The 20,330-nt window shown below is 53.2% G+C and overlaps 1 protein-coding gene across 13 annotated transcripts in view; it reads right to left on the bottom strand.

The window, feature by feature from the left end:
• Positions 1-5,871: 5,871 nt before the first annotated feature.
• BDH1 (3-hydroxybutyrate dehydrogenase 1) overlaps positions 5,872-20,330 on the bottom strand; it is a 35,903-nt gene continuing 21,444 nt past the window's right edge. For all 13 annotated transcript variants that reach the window (XM_081571464.1, XM_081571462.1, XM_081571459.1 and 10 more), the window contains 3 exons: positions 15,716-15,857; positions 8,102-8,254; positions 5,872-6,755 (listed from right to left, as the gene is read on the bottom strand). In XM_081571464.1, coding sequence (XP_081427590.1) covers positions 6,283-6,755; positions 8,102-8,254; positions 15,716-15,857 — 768 coding nt within the window. In that variant the 3' untranslated portion in view covers positions 5,872-6,282. The remainder of the gene's footprint in view (positions 6,756-8,101; positions 8,255-15,715; positions 15,858-20,330) is intronic.

The following is a 20,330-nucleotide window of genomic DNA, read 5'->3' as shown; positions in this document are numbered from 1 at the left end:
AGGGACACCTCTGAAGGTGGGAACTCGAAGGGCAAGTGTCTTATCCTCAGCTTGCTCCTCTATTCCCATCAGTTCAGTTCTGTTGCTCAGTCATGTCTGACCCCACAGACTGCAGCACGCCAGGCCTCCTTGTCCATCACCAAATCCCAGAGTTTACCCAAACTCATATCCTTTGAGTCAGTGATGCCATCCAACAATCTCATCCTCTGTCGTCCCCTTCTCCTTCCGCCTTCAATCCATTCCCATCAAAGGCCCTGAAATCACATCACGCCTTCCACCGGTTTCTTCCACTGCAACAAGTCAATCCTGCCAGCACTCAGGGAAGTTTATGGTGCCTTCATAATGTCACAGACCTTTCACCAACCCCTAGGAGCCTGCTGCTATTTACTTGTTTCTTGAAGGTGCCCTTGAGTCTCCATAACGTGTATGTTTTCTCATCCAGCACCATGTTCTCTCCTTGTCTCTTATGGCTCGTCCTGCACTACTTTGCACACTTTGGGTCAGACATTAGGAGCCAAAATATTTAGTCAGAAAACAATATAAGTAGGAGAGAGAGGGGCCCTGGCAGAATAAACAACTCAGCAATTGAACAGAGATGGCCCAGCAGAGCACAGGCAGGCCCAGCCAGGTGGTAGTCAGGACAGGAGCATGCCTGACCTGTCCTGGCATACGGTTCCTTCTGAAATCTGAGAGTGGAGTTTAACAGCACTGAGATCTGGAAACAGTGGGCACTTCTTCCTGAAACCCAGGTGACCACAGCTGAAGCTGAGAAGGGCAATCAGCCCACTGCTATTTCTGAAGGCGCCCAGTGTGGTTACTCAGTGAACTGTAATTAAGCTCATCTATAATTTGATAAGTGGGAGCAGCCTCGCATTTTATAGAGTAATTAAGTCGCACTGAGAGAACAGCACAAGGAGTTTCTGGACTTCAGCATTCCCAGAGGTCAGTCTGCATTCACACCCTCTCTCCTCTCATGCATGTCATCGGTGCTGAGTCCGGGATGGTCCCCAGCCACAGCCCTGGGAATACCTCCTGGCCCTGGTCTCTCCCCTTCAGGCCCTCTCTGAGAGTCCAGACCAGGGGCAGATCCAGACGCAATGCACACACTTGCAGTGACACTTGGGAAAGGCTTGGCCTCCCTCCCCCCACTGCTATCTTCAAAACTAGGCTGGAGAGAGTTGCATTTAATGCTCCCCACCCATCGCTCCTTCACAGGTTATATGACCAGCCTTTGAGTGAGTGGTCCAGCCCAGCTCCAGGGCCTTGGTAGAGAAGCTGAGGCAGCCTGGGTTTAAAGCAAGGGGTCCAAGGGATGGAGGCCAGGCCTGGATTTCTGCCTTGGCTCTCCCACTTCCTGGCTTTGTGATTTTATGCAAAACATTCCACCTCCCTGAGGCTCAGTTTCCTTATCTATAAAGTGGGAACAATAGCCTTACCTGACTCCTAAGCCATTTATGAGGATCAGAGGAGAGATGAATTGTGAGGGGGCACATGTGTGTAAGAAATTGTCAGCATCTCAACAGATGTATTAAAACCTGCCTCAGATTTCTTGCTGCTTGAGGGGACTTAGGTGACCATTCAGCCTGCTGTGTGTCATCAAGAATGAGAGATGGGATAACCACAGCTGGAACCTTCTGCTCAGACAGTGAGGAGTATGGAAACCTTGTCAAGTGAGGGACCTTGGCTCTTGAGCCTGACTTGGCCATTTCCAACCCAGTGTTTTGTGCTGTTCTGGGTCATGGCCAAGTGTCAAAGGACTTATGTCACAGATGGTAGATTTCAGCTCAGTCTTCAGGTAAATTTTCCCTAACCAATGAAACGCTGTCTTAGGACATAAGGAGATATTTGTCACTGAAGGGCTTCAAAGCCTGGCCAGCTGCCTGGAGGCTGGGAGTCATGCTGGATGATGGCTGAGTCTCTTTTCCTTCTCTGAGGTTCCAAGGGTCCTGGCAGCCTTCCCATTCCTAAGCCCAGGCTGTGGGCCCAGCCTAGTAGGTGCTCACCTTAGACTTCTGAAGCCACAAACTTCATAAACCACCTTCCTTAGTGCCTACACACATCAGGATGGCCCTAGATGCTCTGGGTTTGCTTAGTCTACACCAGAACCCCAGAGCCCCACAGCCCTCCCTGACGCAGATCTGTATCTGAGGGTTCTCAAGCCTTGTGCTCACACAACCTCAAGCCCTCTGAGGGCAGCTCCTGAATGTGTTTCCGTTCAAGGTTAGGTGTTGGTGTTCTTGGAGCACACCCTCAGAAACGCCCAGGAAGGGGCACTGTGAGCCAGACCAGGCAGATTCCCTCGGAGGGTCACTGAGGGCTCCTCCAGCACAACCCCTTCCAGGGAGCAGTGCCCGGAGCCTGGGAGATGGGAGAAGATGGGGAAGGGAAGGAGATGGCGGCTCATGGGGCAGCACTTGTGGTTTTACCATGCATATGCCTACAGATCTTTCTCACTGTTACGTAATTGAGGTATTTTTTTCCCCTCCTTATTTTAGATCTGGGTGCCATCTGCCCTGCTTTCCATGCATCACTAACTCTGGGCTGGAGGTTAGATCTGACTTGGCCAACTGGTTCTATCCCTCCCTTGGTGAGAGACTTGGGGTGGTCTGTTTCCTCATGTGTAAAATGAGATAATAACCCCACCCTGCCTACCTCCCAGTGCTGCTGGGAGAATTGGAGGAGGGGAGGGGCTCGGCACCACACAGATGGGCCTGCTTGTGCTCTGACAGCCTGGGCCTGGCTCTACCCAAGCCGAGGGAGCCTCTGCTTGCTTGCGTCCACACCTGCACCAGAAGAGCTTGGTACAAGTCTGCAGAGCCAGGCCCCACCTGAAATACAGGAAGTGAGCAAAGTGAGCAGGACCCCTGCCCTGGGCAGCAGGGGCACTCCGAGCAGCTCATGGCAGGCAGGGCCAGGCTGGTCTGTCACCTGCTTGCACAGCCCTTGGCCCTGGGTGGAATGTTAAGCACAGCCCGTGCTCCATAACAAGGCGCTGTCAGGAGCATCTTGCAGAAAGCCGTGACCCAGCCTCCAGCCATCAAGGGAGGGGCAGTTGAAGGCATGGGCCCCTGTCCCCACAGACAGAGGTACTATTACATCAAACCCTGGGTGCAGGCCAAGCCCAGCCAGCACCCTGCTCCCCAGGGCCAGGCTTTGTCTGCAGCTTCCCCTCCTCTTGTCTTGGGCCCTCACTAAGGCCTGGGACCCAGAGCTACTACTGGCTCAAGGTTACACCACGGGATTGGGGTGCAGGACTTGCCCCCTCCCCCCCACCTCACACCCCTTGAAGAAGATCCAATGAGACAAGAATGCCTGGTTCCTGGCCCAGGTCCCTGTGTGGGTCCCTGCACTGCTGACCGGTCCCTGCTGTTTGGGAGATGGGACTATACTTCGAGAGGACCAGGACCAGAGCTTCAGGCCTGAACAGACAACTGGAGACATGTCCTCAGGCCTCACTGACTGAGCAAACCCTTCCAAGAAGAAGGTGCCAGAGATAATGCTCCTATCCAAGGCAGCATCGGCAGATGTCATTAGTCCTCAGCAGCCCCAGACAGCGGGAACAGGTGGCAGCCCCACACCCCCATCCCCACAAGAAGGGGCAGCTCTGCTGACAGGCAGTGAGGGTCTAGATGCCAGGTGCCCCTGACCTGCCCACCTAGTTCCCAGGCCCCTGGGGTCACAGGGTGAGGTGATGATGAACAGCACCGCTCGGGAGACTTCTGTGCTGGCCCTGGATCTGCTCAGACTCACTGGGATGCTGGGTGAGTCACTTCCCCTCTCTGGGTCTCTAATGTCATTTGTAAAAGGGGAACAGATCTCTATTCTGCCCACCTCAGTTGTCTCTTGTAAAGGATCAAAACTAGACCTGCTCTCAAGGAGGCACTCAGCCACCAGAAGGTGAATGGTACTTGTGAGGTTTTAATTCAGTTCAGTCACTCAGTCATGTCCAACTCTTTGCGACCCCATGGACTGCAGCATGCCAGGCCTCCCTATCCATCACCAACTCCCGGAGCTTACTCAAACTCATGTCCATCGAGTCAGTGATGCCATCCAATCGTCTCATCCTCTGTTGTCCCCTTCTCCTCCTGCCTTCAATCTTTCCCAGCATCAGGGTCTTTTCCAATGAGTCAGTTCTTTGCATCAGGTTTTAATTAGCTTTGAGATCATCTGGAGGGAAGTTGTTCTGGGTTTTTCAATCACTGGGATAAAAATTAAAAATCAGGGTGGCCTGCAGGGCAGCCTAGCAGTTCTGACTTACCCCTGGAGGTCCCGGACGCAGACGTGGCTTCTCCAGTGTCCGGTTTACTGCTGATCCTGACCCACAGAATGTGACCATCTCCCTTTCCCGCCAGTTCCCAGGCATCCATGCAGATGAACAACTGCTGCATACATTTTTCCTTAATAAAATTAGGCATGGACACAACATCTCCCAAGATATAAAAAATGAGATTCTGAAAAACAAGTTCTGTGATTCAAAAAGCTCTTCTTGTTGTGGAAAGACAATGGTCATCAAGTGTCCCTCCCAGGGTTTCTGGAGGGTTTCAGCCTCCTTGCCCACCTGTCACCCACACAGGCCCTCTGGGCCTCACTCTGCACACAGTGAGCTGGGCAGGGCATCCCTGACTGACAACAGAGGGGATGAATCCCTAACAGGTAAGCTGAATTCAAAGGCTGTGAGACCCCCCTCTTCTTTGGCTTTGCCTAAGCCCTGTGGCAGGTTCCAGCTGCCCAGGTCCTGCCTTCTTCTGGAACCAGACTCCATGTTTAATCCAGGAAACTACTAGAAGAGCAGGAACACTGTTTCTAAAGGGGCTTTGTGTCTTTGCGCTTGGAGTGCTTCCAACGTGGGGAGCAGCAGCCCTTTGAGACCTCATGCTTGGGTGGAGGCTCCCAAATCGGGAGCTGAGGCCATTCCGGCTGTGAAGGAGGCAGGGCGCCCTCTAGCGGCAGGCCTGGCCCTTTCAGGGCGAGGCAGAAGGGCTGGTATGATTTGCAGGGCTGGAACTCAGGGCCCTGTCTCAAGGTCTGCAGCTACCTAGAGAAGGGTGTTGCCTGGTTCTGGTCCAAACATGCAGGTTCTGAACAATTTCAGGGATACTATGAGCTTAGCTTTCAAAGCCAACCCAAGAAGTGATAACAGAAACTCTACTTATCAGTGACCTGGCTTAATTAAAAATAAAGGCCATAGCAGGAAGGTGAGCTGTCAATGAAGGCCACGCTGGAGTGCCATAGAACAGGTGCGTGTGTGTGTGTGCAAGCACCACATGAGACAGGGAACCTGGACCCACCCAGGGGAGAATATGCCACAGTGCCCATCCTATATATATATCACAGCTCCTTCCAAGGATGCCCCATCAACATGCATCCCACTCTAGGCAGAACCAAGCAGATCCAAACTAGAAACAAACTACCTCTTAGCCATTGAGCACCTCCACATGTTTGTCCTAAAACAGGCTGGAGAAATCTTAAATGTAAATCTCCAGAATGTTGCCACTCCCTTCACTCAGCTCTGAATCACTGGCTGCAGGCTACACACAGCAACACCAAGGACATGCAGAGAGGTGCACGGTGGGCACGTGGTGTGCACGGCTCAGGCAAGGAGGGTACAGAGCTCATCACGGGTCCTCCAATGACTGGCCCCAGAGCCACCCAGGAACATAAAACGTGAAAAGCTGCCCCAGAACATAAAACGTGAAACATTTCTACAGCAGTGGCAGGAACACACACCTTGGACTTTTATATTTTATAGAAATCAATATAAGCAAAATTGACTTATAAGCAATAAAAGGGCAATTCACGTATCCTCTTTGGGCCAAAAATGCTTCATGTACAAAAGAAAAAAAAAACCGTCCTTTTAACTTATGAGGCTGGTTTAAGGCTCAAATGAGATTTATTTTTTCAACTGGTGTTTGGCTTTAAAATATAAAGGATTTGGATTCTATTTTATAATAAATCTGTTGTTAACCTAAAGATATCTATCTAAAATTTCTGTTTAAAATCAACTCCAGAAAGACAGATGCACCATGTTTGCCCTGAGGTTTGGGGGCCCTGCCCACCACTCTGCACCCCAAATGAGAAGGCCTGAGCCATTCACTGGGTATGCAAATTGGGCTGGGCTACCTGCTCTAGTTAATGCTCAGACTGGCAGTGGGTCCTCCTGGGATGGGGCTAATCCTCCAGTGAGACATCAAGAGGTGATAGCGCAAGCCCCTTCCCCTCCCTCCCTCCATCCTCTTCCCCCACACCCAGGGCTCCCCCCAGCAGAGGCCAGTGCAAAACTTGTCAGTGAATATAGATCCTGTCGGAGATGGCTCCGGGGAAGTGGGTCATGATCTGCATCCGCAGCCACCAGTAGTAGTCCATGGGGTGGTAGCGAGTGTAGGGAGTGACGGCGGTCAGGGCGTGGGTCACAGCCTTGATGACAGGGGAGGTGTCTGTGGAGCCGCTGGCGCAGTAGCTCTCCATCCTGGCGACCTTCTCATCGAAGTACTTTCTGCCGTAGTCCTGGCGCACCACCTCAGGCAGCTCCTCCCACATCTTGTTGGCGATGGCCTTGATGTGCTCAGTGCCTCCGTAGAGGCTGGTGGCGGCGATGAAGTTGCCGGGTTCCACCACGCTGACCTTCACTCCCAGCGGGTGCATCTCGTAGCGCAGGCAGTCAGAGAAAGCCTCCACCCCAAACTTGGTGATGCAGTATGGGGAGCGGGCCACATTGGCCATGCGGCCCATTATGCTGCTGATGTTAACAACGCGGCCTGTAGAGGAAGACGGCAAACACCTGCTCATGGGGCCCTCCCTGCAGGGGGCCTGGGGCCTGGCGTGTTTCCGGAGGCCTGGTTACAACCCGGCCTCTTGGCCCGAGACCTCTTTTGCAGCCTGCGTGGCTGGGGCTCAGCCTTCTGAACCACCCAGGGTCAGGGGGCTTTCTTGTTTATAGTGGAGGCCAGCTCAGGTCCACACATCAGCATCAGCATCCCTGGTATTTCCTGGGTAGCCAGGTGGGCCCAAGCAGGACAGGGAAGGAGAAAAGAGAAGAAGGCTTGCAGAGCAGGAGGGCACAAGATAAAGGGCAACAGCTGTCTTGCCGTATTCTCCTATTGCCAGTAACCCCAAACTGTTATTACCTGGCCTGGCTCTGTTGCCAAGCAGGCAGGGGCAGGGTTCCAAACATGCCTTCAGGTCTACGACAATAACCTGAGCGGAGTCTCAGGCACTAGGGGAGAGTGGGGACCTGGAGAAGCTCTCCCACAGGCCCAGCCTGGGGGCGCTAGGAGTTGACACAGCCTCTCCCTGCCCTGGAGCAGTGGGTGGAGGAGGAGCCCATCCGGCCTTCCCCGGAAGGCCAGGCAGACCACAGACCCCCTTGCCCTGGGTGTGCCCCCAGGAAGTCAAGGCATGGCCCCACCAGGGCACTATGGGGAGACACCTTCCAGAAACCTCCAACTTGGAAGTCGCTGAAAGGTTGGCGTTTTCTTCAAAAACCCCACAGCTGCTCTCTGGGCCCCTCCTGTCACTGCTGGGTCACTGGGACAGAGGGAATGGATCTTCCCTTTTTTGCCATATCATTTGCTACTCTAGGGAGAAAATGTGAGTCTGGGACTTCTTAGGTGGTTTGCTTACATTTGGCTACCTAACGTGGTTTGGGCATTTTGTCTGTTTTGCCAGTTTCTAATCTTGATTATTATTATTTTCAACTACTACCACAATTGTCTCATTTTTAAACTATGGCATAGTAACCCACAGGATGGATATACAAACATTTACTTAAGCACACCTCTGTCAGTACGTGATGTATACACAGCGCTCTGTGCACAAGGGTGGTTATTTGTCTAGATTAAGTTCTCAGATTAGGATTACTGCTATAATCTTTTAGCCTTTGATGTAGAATGCTGACCTCTTACCTGCTCTACTGTCTGAAAACCACACATCCCTTTCCACCCACTGGCCACCATCCACAGGCCCTGTGTCGCCCCTGGGGTTTATGGGCTCAGCCAGTGATGGTGGTGGGTAGTGGGTCTGCTGAGACCTATTACCATTCTGAGCAAAGATGAAAAGGTAGAGCAGGTCCAGGGGGCAGGAAGAAGGTCCCCTTCCACCTTACCTTTTGCCCTCCGGATGAGGGGGAGAAAGGCTTTCGTCACCCGAACAGTGCCCCAGAGGTTCACTTCTGCCATCTCCTTGTAGGTCTCCATGCTGGTGAACTCCACGTCTCCAAACGTTGAGATGCCCGCATTGTTAACCAGGCCCCACAAGCCTGCACCAGAGGAGACAGAACTGGGTCACCACGAGGCTCAGCCTCAGGTATCACCCAACAACCTGCAGCCCATCCTCCTACCCACTTTCATTCCTTTTCCCCATAACTTGGCAGCTTCTTGTCCAAGGCTCTCAAGACATGTTCTAGAGACACCCAGGAATAACCAGAGATAGAAAGGTCTAAAGTGCCGGCTGTGACCTCCCTTCAGTCTACAGTTTCCAATTCTCATTTCGCTTCTGCCTGCAGCCACTCTCTGATCCATCATGACCCAGCCCTGCTGGCGCCCCCAGCCCGGAGCCCCCCCCCCTTACTCATTTCTACCCTCCAGTCTCATCCTGCACCCTGCACCTGTTTATTCAGACCTGCCTCTGAGCCTTTGCTTGTCTTCTCCCTCTTGCCAGAAACCAGGGGAACCTCAGGAGTCATCCAGGCCAAGTCCTCTCTGGAGAACCAGAGAGGGGACATAGCATCCAAGGTCTCACAGCAAGTCAGAGGCTCAGCCAAGACTTGATGTCAGGTCAGGCCCCAGTCTGACTCCCCTCTGAGATGCTCCATCCTCTGATCTCCCCTCTGAGCCACGCACTATGGGCTGGATGTCATGTGGTCAGCTATCAATATGTCATCAGTCATCAATATGAACACTGAACACACCTGGTCTTTGCAGGTAGCAAAGACCCCTCAGCCTGGTGTGATCCCACGGGCCTTAGTACGTGGTCAGAGCAAACTCCCTGAGTGTACTTGGGCTGTGTTTCCTGCAAGACCAACTTGAAAGATCATCCGAGTCCACTTAGTCTGATAATTACTCTCACGGGTAGGGAGACAGAACACCTGAGAGGGAAGCCTGGCTTCAGTGGGACCATTGAGGCCAGGGCAGAGCTGAACTGAGATGAGACAGTGAGGGTCAAGAGACAGTGAGGGACGAGATAGTGAGGGGCAGCCTTGTGCAGCAGGGCCCCCTCTGAGTTCTGTTTATTCAGGTGCAAGGACTGGACGGACACGCTGGAACCTCAGGACACCCAGGCCCTGACTCTTCTTTGTGGAAACCCTCAGGGTTTAGTCTCCCGGGGCCATGAAAGTGCTCCTTCCCAAGATGTAGGCTCCGGCAGAGCTGCCTTCTAGAGGCTGTTCCCTCCTGTGGGAACTTTGGCCTGCTTCACCTCAGTTAATCATGGAAGTGAGTTTGTGTAAATGACAAGAGTAATTGGTCTCTAACTGCTTTCCTTCCATGTTACCCAAATTAAAGCTTTGTCAGCTGACCTCTTGTGCTTTCTCCTTCAATTATGGAGAATTAACAGCATTTATTAGAGAAAGGAAATTGCCGGTTAACAAAGTGCTCATGAGCTCTCACCTCCACTCCCCATGGTTACCAAGCCAAAGCCACGCCCTCAGCTCTCATGAGTGACCTCACAGTGATGCAGCCACTCCCCTCCACCCCCGACCCCCTGCAGACCTTCCTCTGGGTGTCACTGCCCCTTCCTCTTCCCAGGAGGAGCAGGAGGCCTCTCACCAATTGTCAAAGCCGACACTTCACCCTCACTGGATTCCACATCATGAGCCATCCATCCTTCTTTTTATGCAACTTTCACTCCTCTCCTGTCCATGCTTCCCTCCCTTCAACAGTGTACACATTAGATGCTCAGTAAATGTTTATCAGGTGAATGCTGCTGCTGCTGCTAAGTCACTTCAGTCGTGTCCACCTCTGTGCGACCCCACAGACAGCAGCCCACCAGCCTCCGCCGTCCCTGGGATTCTCCAGGCAAGAACACTGCAGTGGGTTGCCATTTCCTTCTCCAATGCATGAAAGTGAAAAATGAAAATGAAGTTGCTCAGTCCTGTCCGACTCTTCACGACCCCATGGACTGCAGCCCACCAGGCTCCTCCATCCATGGGATTTTCCAGGCAAGAGTACTGAAGTGGGGTGCCATCGCCTTCTCCAGTCAGGTGAATGAATGAATTTAAATATCAATACCATGTTTCATATCCCAAAGAACTTTCTCTTAATCATGCTGTCCCCTCACACCACTATCTGCTCTTCTTCCCTCCATGGCCAGGCTTCTGAGAACATGAGCTACACTCTCCAGTTTCCCATTTTCCTGACAGTCTGGGTCCCAGCCCCACACTGCTCCAGGGTGTCCAGGGCATCCCCTTGCTAGGGAAATCTCTTCAACCTTCATTCCCTGCCATCTTCTCTGGCCTCAACCTGCCCCCGGTGTGAGCACTACTGACACCCACACACCACCTTAATCTCCCCTGACCCCCTTCTTCCACCTGTCCTCCAGGACCCTGTCCTAGAGCAACTGTCATGGGGTGGCACGCGATGCTTAGGCAGCCTCATCTTCTTTATGGTCATGAAAGTTTCCAGCTGCTTTGTGTTTGATTCATATGGACAGTATAAATGACATAAAATACATACCGCCCTCTTATCCACCTAAAAATTAATTACATATGACTCTGATATGAAAAAAGGTTAACTGAATTTGATCTGTAGAAGCACAATGCCCCTGGATTACAGCTCGGATGATGTGATAAGTAACAAGTCTGTGCACCCAGGAGATTCCTGCAGTCCTCGGTCAACATTCTGAATAGACTCACAGCCTTCCTGCTGGTCTGGGTGACAGCTGCCTTCCTGTAACCACCCCATTGCCACCTCTGAGTAACTGTTCCCATGCACCCCTCGAGAGTCATGGCTCTCCCAGCCCCACCTCCTCCTCCTGATGGTCATTTTCATCTGAAGGTCCTACAGGTCCCCAACTCACCCTAACTAACCACCAAGTGCTCAAGCCTGCTTTGCTAATAGTTTCCCTGTCATCTTCGACTCCTCCAACCCCTTCATTTCTCCCCCATATAATGAGTCATGAGTACTTTCACATTACCGAGAAGGATCAAAAGGATGGCTGCTGGGTCCTGAACTAAGCACTTTGTATTCATTCATTCACCTGATCCTTACAACCAATCAATAGATACTGAATTGTCCCATGTCCAGATGAAGCAACTGAGGCTCAGAGAGGTTAAGCAGCTTGTTCAACATCACCCAGCTAACCGGTGGATAGGATGGCGTAGGACCCAGGTCTGCGTGAGGACATAGCTCTCGCCCTTAATCCCGTGCTGCTGTTGGCTTCTTCTGCTGGATCACTAGAATCGCTGCCTTCTTTCCGGTGTCCACAGCATTAGTTTGGGTCCCTGTTGTTGGAGAAGCTCTCCAAGTCCCCTTGTCAGTCTCTCTCCTCCTCCATCCTGATCCGAGCTGCTCCACCAGGCTTTCCTTCTCAGTCAGCCACTTCCTGCTCCTCTGCTTCCCTTTGGAGTGGGATGTGCAAGCCTCCTTTCCCACACTTGTCATCCACTCCCCGCCAAGGACTCTGCCCTCCCTGAGCCTGGACAGTCTGCCACTCCTCTGATATCATGGCCCCTCCTGCCTCCACTGTGTCCTGACTCTGCTCAGCCACCCTGACCCGCAGCCTGAGAGCAGCTTCTGTTGAAGTGCTCCTGCTTGTGGTTGGGTCGAGGTGTGAGCCTCACAGAGGGGCACCGTGAGGGCCACATGGTTGAAGGTACAAGCCCAACCTCACACCACTAGTAAGAGGCTGAGCCCAGAGCAATTGCAGCCTTCTCACTCCCAGACTGAGTACGCCCCAGATGTAGGGACCTCCCTGTCCATGGCAAAATGTCCCTAGTGTTATAACCGATCCTCACAGGTCCTTCTGTGAAGCCACTAACTTCCATTTTGCCCAACTACAAACTTCCTCTGCCAGCTCATACCCTTTCAGGTGCTCAGCACACTACCAAACATACAGTAGGCACTCAATAAATGTTTACTGAATGCAAGGTAAGGGGTGGTTTCAAGATCAGGCCATGTCCCCAGCCTGCATGTTGGTCCACTTGCTCGGCCTTTCCCTATAGTGGTGGAGGAGGGGCTGGTCACAGGCTCTGGATGGCCAGTCCCTCAGGGCCCTGTGGGGGAGCAAAGGGGCTGGTGGCAGAAGGCTCCCCAGCTCTAACCTGACAATCCCCTTCATCTTACCACCACCACTGGCTCTCCTGGCTTTGGCAGCAACTGTTCCACTGAGCCAGGGTGAAGGGCATCAAACTCGCCATCAAAATGTGATGGCTCGCCATCAAAATGTGCCTTCCACGCTGGGGGAGTTGGGGGTGGGGGTGGAAGAATGGACTGTCTCCTGGAAGGTTCCTGCCGAGGTGGATGGGTGTGCGTGTGTGTGCTAAGTCACTTCAGTCGTGTCCGACTCTTTGCGACCCATGGACTGTAGCCCGCCAGGCTCCTCTGTCCGTGGGATTCTCTAGGCAAGAATACTGGATGGGTTACCATTTCCTTTTCCAGGGGATCTTCCCGACCCAGGGATCGAGCCCGTGTCTTTTATGTCTCCTGCATTGGCAGGCGGGTTCTTTACCACTAGTGCCACCTGGGAAGTCGAGGTGGATGGGTGGAGTGAGTCAAAAGTGGCCACAGGCTTAGGGAAGGCAGGACTGGCGTGCTGCGGTTCATGGGGTCGCAAAGAGTCAGACACAACTGAGCGACTGAACCGAACTGAACTGAACTGGTCTGCAAGCTCAGGGAGGGCGCCACCTGGTGGTCAACGACAGTATTGCAGGAGAAGGAGGTGGGGAATTTGCACTGTTTAACCCAGAAACGGAGAAGGCAATGGCACCCCACTCCAGTACTCTTGCCTGGAAAATCCCATGGATGGAGGAGCCTGGTAGGCTACAGTCTATGGGATCGCTAAGAGTCGGACACGACTGAGCGACTTCACTTCCACTTTTCCCTTTCATGCACTGGAGAAGGAAATGGCAACCCACTCCAGTATTCTTGCCTGGAGAATCCCAGGGATGGTGGAGCCTGGTGGGGTGCCGTCTATGGGGTTGCACAGAGTCGGACACGACTGAAGCGACTTAGCAGCAGCAACCCAGAAAAAGGAGGCGTCTATGGTGGCTCTGTGGTAAAGAATCTGCCTGTCAATGCAGAAGAGGAGGGGTTAAGCCCTGGGTCAGAAAGATCCCCTGGAGAAAGAAATGGCAACCCACTCCAGCATTCTTGCTTGGGAAATCCCATGGACAGAGGAGCCTGGTGGGCTAGAGTTCAGGGGTGGAGCCCAGGGGGGTCGCAAAAGAGTCTGACACAACTCAGTGACTAAACAACAACAGCCCAGTAAAAGACCTCCATGAGGGGTTGGTGGGGAGGGGGGGCGGGGCGGGAAGAAGGAAGGGAAGAGGAGAGACCTGGGCAGCCACAGATTTCTTTTCTTTTTCAGATCTAAAAAATCTTCAAATCTTTTTTTCCAAAAAACAGATGATGGTGAGTGGTTTAACAACCCTTGCAAGAATGCGTCATGTGGAAAAAAGGAACAGGGAAAGTTTTCTGCACCAGGGTTGATGCTGGGATTTGAGCCCAATCCAAGGGCAGGAGGGTGCCCAGGGTTATCCCTGATTCTCCCAGTTAGGCTAACTGGGCAGACTAGTATTGGGATAGAGTTGATTCTGTCTTGGTGGCTGAGGACAACAAGGACCAGTGCACAGCCCCCAACCCCACTGCAGCCCTGTTCTGTGCTCAGGTCTACCCTGACCCTTCCTTTCCATGGCCATTTTATCACCACAAACCCACAGGCTGGGATGAAGTTGGTTTATGGTGCTGACTGCAGCTGTTTTCCGGCCTAATCGTTTATGAAGGCAGCCCAGGGAAGGCGGGCAGGAGGAGGATTTACCACCAAGGGGCGAGGCAGGCTGTACCTTCCAAGCTGGTAATTATCCCAGTGGGACCCATTCTGCCTTTGCTTAATGGGGCAGGAGTCCTGGCTCTGCCTGTTCATTACTAAACAGATGTTCAGTGATTTCGGGAACTCACGGGCCTCTCCTCAGAGAGCAGAGGGGCCTAGGACTGGCCTGCTGTGGGGGTGGGGGTGGCCCTGGGCTCACAAGGTGATGTATCAGTGACAGCTTCTCTGAAAGCCGCACAGCACGGGAGTCCCTGGGGTCACTGATGGGGGATGACAGCATCTCCCCTTGACTGATAAATGCTCAGCAGAGCAGCCAGCACTGGTCCAGGTCACCCACCCACTTGCCTGCTCCCTACCACCGACTGAAGTAACAGCTCAGGAGAGCTGCCCCACCCCACTCTGCAGGATGGCAGAGAGTTGAATAAGGTACCCCCTTTTCGCCTGGGCTGACAGGAAGCTCGAAGGTAAATGTCCTGGAAGAAGCGACGCAACAAGAATGCAGCACCATCCTGCTGTGTTCTCCAGGAGCCGTGTCCCCTCCCTTCTGCTTTACGACGGAGCCTCTCCCACCAAGGTCCTCCGTGGGCTGGACCGGGAGGGCACTTGAGTTCTTACGTTATGGAATTTTCTGCAGCATGTGACCCTGTTGGCGATGGGCCCCCAACTTTCTGTTCCTTTAGCTTCTGGGGCACTGTACCAAACCTCTCTGACAGTTGTCTTTCTCTTCTCTGGCCCCAAGTTGCTTCTGTTCCCCAGGAGTCCCTCCTCGCATCTCCTCCACTCCTAGTCTCACTTCCAACCATGCACACCTGATTTCCAGCCCACAGACTTCCGGGGAAGGGGGTGTGTGCACAGGCATTTCAGCATCTCCCATCCCTCGGCTGCTCCTCCAGTTTGGGGCAGCAGGGGTCCAGGATACAGACCTCTCGCCTCTCCCTCACCCCCACACACAAAGTCCAGCCAGCTCTGTCTCCGCAGTACTCCTTGAATCTGGTGCCTCCTCTTTCCAACACCCAGTGCCCTAATTCAGGAGGCTTACACTCACGCTCTCCCTTTAAGCCCCCCTCCACGCTGCCACCACCGTCCCCAGACTACAAGTCTGAGCAGGTCATTCCTCATAGCAAAGCCCCTTCAGTGGCTCCCCTCGCCCTCAAGAGAGCAGCCACGCTCCTTCACCTGGCCCCAAGCCTTGCACGACCTCCCTGCCTGACCTCATGTGCTGCCAACAACCACCAGCCTGACCCTGATTGGCTGCCCCTCGGCACAGCCTGTGTGCTCCCCACCACTGTTCACGCTCTCCCTCCCACTTGGAATGCCCGTTCTGCGCTCTGCCAATCTGCCCTGGCTGACCCTCCCCCAGCCCACCCCAAGACCAGGCTATGTCCCTCTGTCCCGTGTTGCACTCCGAGAGGGGATATGGAGATCATCTGGGTCAACTCCTCAGTAACTGTGAGGTCCCTGGGGTCAGGGGCTGTGTCTTGGCCATCTTTGTGTCCCCAGCATCAGCCCAGCACCCAGAGCTTGCACTCAGTGAAGGTTGGCTGGGTTGGTCTGTACGGCCTCAGTGCGGTGTGAAATTTAACCTATTTCCTCCACTGTGCAGCAGGAAGAAGAGCCCCAATGAGAGAAAGCTGTCTTTTGGCAGGATGTTAGCATATTGAAGGGGGTGTTTGGGGAGGGTCCCTTCAGAACGGCCAGCCCAGGTGCCACCCCCACTGCCCAAAGGCGCCCTTACCTTTCTCAGGGTCCTCCAGGCTCAAGCGGATGACCTCCGCCGCTTTATCCACCTCTTCGCTTTTGCAGACGTTGAGCTGGACAGTTCTTAAGCGATCACTCTTCATGTTGTCCAGCTCTTTGACCCCATCATTCCCTTTGTCCTGGGGAGAAGAGAGGAGCTGCTGCACCCGCCTCCTTCCCACCCAACCTGTGGGATGAGGACCAGTGCCAAGGCAGGGAACTGCCTCCAGTCCCAACCAAAGCCTGGGGCTTGCGCACAGCTTATTAACAGCCGCAAGCAGTAGTCTTTGGGGACCCACCCGGACCTGCTTCACCAGTAAATGGTTCTGGTCAACCCCTGAGCGTGGTGGCACATCAAACACCAAACTAAGTGCCTCAGACACAAGTCCCCAAAGCCCCCTGGCAGGATGCTGTCTCCCAGCAGAGGTCACAAACCCAGTAAAGAACCGGGGCCAGGCATGTGGGGATCAGACAGTGGGGAGAGTGGGGCTCAGGAACAGAGCACACGCCCTCTCACCCTGCCAGCTGTTGTCCATGTGGGTATGCAATCCCAGGGCTGCCAGACGCTTAGATTTTTAAGCTAGTAACTAGGATCTCCTAATGTTTCAAGTGTTAGAAAAATTACCCTTAAAAAAAAAGAGCCACTGCATGCCAAAGCACACCCACAGCTGCATGTGACCAGCAGGCTGCCAGTTGGTCACCTCTGTTCTAAGCCAAGAGCCAGTCACACCACCTTGACCAGAGACCAGAGCCAGACTGTAACTGCAGTTGGGTCACAAACTAGGCTCTGTGCACTCAGGTGCATCCCTTAAGAGGGGCCCAGTTTTTCCAGACACCGCTATTTTCAAGGGCATTGCCACCTGCAGTGACCTGCTCAGGTTAACGGCATGAGGAAATCGCTTTAAAAAAAAACCTTGCTAAATGACAAAGCACTATGCAACTTCAAGTATTATTAAACAAGAGAAAAGTGTCATTCACTCAGCACTCATGTCTTGGGTCTCTATCATGTTCAAGCACTGTGCCAATTACACAGACGTGAAAATAAATAACAGCCTCTGTTCTCAAAGAGTCACGTTTTAAGGAAGGAGGCAGATATGTGAGCAGACAAGACTGGGCAACCCTGCTGCATGAAAGCTTGTGGGAGGCAGGAGGCTGCACAGAAAGTGGGGTGGGCAGGGAAGGTCCCCCAAAAGCAGTGCCAGCTGAAGACATGAACCAGAGGGGGACCCGGGGACCAGGCACTTCCGGAAGAAGACAACTCTGGTCCTATCATAAGCCACTGAAGGCACAGCAGAGGTAGAGGAAGTGGTGGGATGTAAGGCTGGAGAGTCAGGCAAGGGCCTGCTTGGGGGCAGCGGTGAGCAGATGCAGGATCTGAATCAAGCAGACATCATTTATTGTTTACTGTGCTGCACACTATGCTGTTTGAAATGCATTATCTCATTAGTCCTCCCATCCAGAGCAGGGTGTACTACCATACTGCCTATATTCTATGACACACACTTTTTCACCATAGGGATGAGCTACAATCAATGTGAAAACGAGACACTGTCAGTCATAATTTGACTGGCAGTGACTTTTCTCAGTGGTCCATGGAACAGTGATGCATCTTAGGAGAGGACAAGAGTAGCTGCCAGAAGATGAAGGGATGGAGAGATGCCTCACTGTTCCGTGGACCACTGAGAAAAGTCACTCGGCCGAGGGCTGGCCTGGGCTACATCTGGTACTGAAACAAACATCCTCGGCAAGGCCAGAGCAGGCCATGAGGATGGCTGTGGTGGAAAGTTCTCTACAAGAGTGTCATCAGTGGTTTGAACCAGGAGGCCCCTAACCTCAGGCCTGAAGAACCTACATCATGCAATGTCAGAGGGACCTAGGGGAGGATGGGGAAGGCTCTCTATCACGTTGGACCACCAGTGCTGGAGAGGTCTGGAGAGGATAATCTCTCTGGAGAGGACTTGGGAGAACAGGATGGTGAGGGGGCCCACTTGTCCTGTGCAGCCTGGAAAACAGAATCAGGGCAGGAAAGTCAAATTCAGCTCAAAACGAAGAGTGATTCTCACAGTCTGGAGATGGCATGGGCTACCCTGGAGGCGTTCAGGCAATAAGGGTGGACGTGAGATCTGTCTGGATGGGATGGAGAACATGGTACAGAGAAAACTCAGGCATCAGGCAGGACATCAGGCTGACCCCCCTCTAATATCTCTTCCACCCCTAAACTGTCAACTTCTCCAGGGAGCCTCCCCAGAGGCCCTGGAAGACTCAGGGCATGGTTCCCTGAGCCTCTGCCCTGCCTGGCACCAGGAACACAGATACATCAGAGTCACCTCTGCACAGAGCAGCCAGGATGAGGCTTGGTTTGCCCAAGACTTGGCCCTGAGGACCCCTGGATGTGCCGGTTCTTCCTAATCGACATGGTGCTCCAGCTCCACGGGAGGGGAGCAGACAGGCCTGAACACCTACTGCCGCCCCCCCGGGGTCCACCAGAGAAGAACTGCCCGGATGCCGTCTTCAAGTCCAGAGGCTGGAGGGGCTGCCCACACACACCTCTCTTTGCCACGGTCGGCAGATGGGCATCAGGAAAACACCTATCTTGTTTTAATTCAGTCTTTGTATCGGGTTCCTCAAAAGCCCCTCAGGATAGAGTCCGCGTGGCCCAAGTTTCCGAGGGCTGCTGATGTCTGCTCCAACAGAACGATTCCAGCTGAGATGACCAGGCACTGGGTGCCCTTCCTCCTCTGACCTCTGTTAACCCTGCCACCATCACGCAACAACTCTTGAACCCCACACCCTCTCCTGTGCCTCTCGCCAGCATCAAGCCAATGCCCCTGCAGTCCCTGGGGGGGAACCCCACCCCACTCTGGGTTAGGGTGGCCCCCAATCCAGGTTAGGGTGCCCACAGGAACATAGTTTGGCTGCTTGACAGCCAAGAGCCATCTCACAGAGAAAACCACAGCTTCCAGCTCAGAATTCCGGTCCCCAGGAGAGAAGCTCCACCCTCCAACTTTCTCCTGAAGCCACCCCCACCCGCCACCCCATGTCTTCATCGGCCTCTGAGCAGCCTCCACGTCGTGCTTCCCTGATTGTAGGTTGGCCTCCGGCTGTTCAAAGGAGCCTTTTGCCAACCCCCTCAGCCCACAGCCCGCAGTCCTTGGCAGTCTGTCCCCTTCTGGATCCTCCTGTCCCAGGGCCCAGGCTGTACTGTCCGGGTCATTCCACCTCCTCGCCCCAGGGTTTGTGTGTGTGTCCACATTTGTCTTGCTGCTTAGGGACAAGCATTTGGTCCTTCAGTGTTGGTGCCTGTGTAACCAGTTTCTTGATAAACCCATTTCTTTCGTTATCCCTTTAAACTTCATCTGTAAGCTATTTTTTCCACCCCTGGATGAAAATTCAGGCAGACTTGTAACTTTTTACCAGTCTTGTCTGATAACTTTTGCACTCATTCCCAGATTAACAGAGAACTTTTTTGTTTTGACAGAGAGTCCGGTTCAGTCTACTGATCCACTAACTCCAGTACAGCCTGGCTTGAATGCCCAAACCCTCAAACTTATATCCAGCTTAGAGCCTGCCTTGACCCAGGCCTGGCAGGGTAGGGGTGTGGGAGTGGGGTGCCAACTAGCAGGGCTGGAAGCTGGGTGTCTCACTATTTTCGAGCTCGTCCTTGTCTCCTGTTCCTTAATCTCTGACCCTTTCAGACTTGGATGCAGGGACTGGCCAATGAAAGGGTGAGACCATAGTCTTCTGCGAGGCAGAGGGTGCCATGGTCATCTGCTCCTGGTGCCCTGGGACAGCAGACGCACCAGAGCTGGCCCTCCCTTCCTGGGACACTTTTGTGATTTCCACAGAGATCCCTCCACTGGACCGCTCCCTCCTCTCCAGAGGTGTCTCTTCCCTCAGCCCGGGCTTCAGTGGGACACCGCTTTGTCTGGGATCTCACACACACCCTCTCAGGAGTCTCACTGCATCTCATACCCTTAAGGTGTCTCCAGGCAGCTCTCCCACCGTCCACATCCAGGCAGCAGGGTCCTGGTTGGGTAGAAGGACAACCCTCTCTCATAGGGGGTATGTTTGTTCTGCTTCCAGATGAGCCACTCTGGCCTCATCTGGGGGCTTTTAGACTTGTTTTGGTAAACATTAACACACCATTTTGTGACCTCTAATCACCAAGGCACAGAAGGTCAGCTCTCCTCACCTTGTTTTACTTGAGACCAGAGGGAAAATATACCAGCACTCTAACTACCCTCTCTGAACTTCCAACCTCTTTTATCTCAATTTATTACAACACTGAAGCAGGTCATAGGCTAATCCCAGCAGAAAGGTTTCATGGTTTCTCAGCATTTTACTGTCAGCTGGCCTAGCACCTCCAGGCAGAAGGTGAGGACACGCATGTGTTACACGTGAGCATCTATCACATATATCAGAAACACGGAGACAAGAGGAGCAAGACTGGGGCACTGTGATATCACAAAATGAGCCAAAGGGGAAGCCAGCAGAGGAGATGAACAAAAACCTAGAGAGCAGGGTGTCCATGAAATCAAGAAATAAAGCGTTATAAGCAAGAGTGGTTTGTTTAGTCAAAGCTGCTGATGGTTTGAGTATGATAATGGCCTGAA

The sequence above is a fragment of the Giraffa tippelskirchi genome, chromosome 2 (assembly GCF_054371585.1).
Source record: "Giraffa tippelskirchi isolate mGirTip1 chromosome 2, T2T-mGirTip1v1.2.pri, whole genome shotgun sequence".
Classification (NCBI taxonomy): domain Eukaryota; kingdom Metazoa; phylum Chordata; class Mammalia; order Artiodactyla; family Giraffidae; genus Giraffa; species Giraffa tippelskirchi.
The sequence above is the reverse complement of the archived record's forward strand: the minus strand, read 5'-3'. Positions and strand labels throughout refer to the sequence as shown.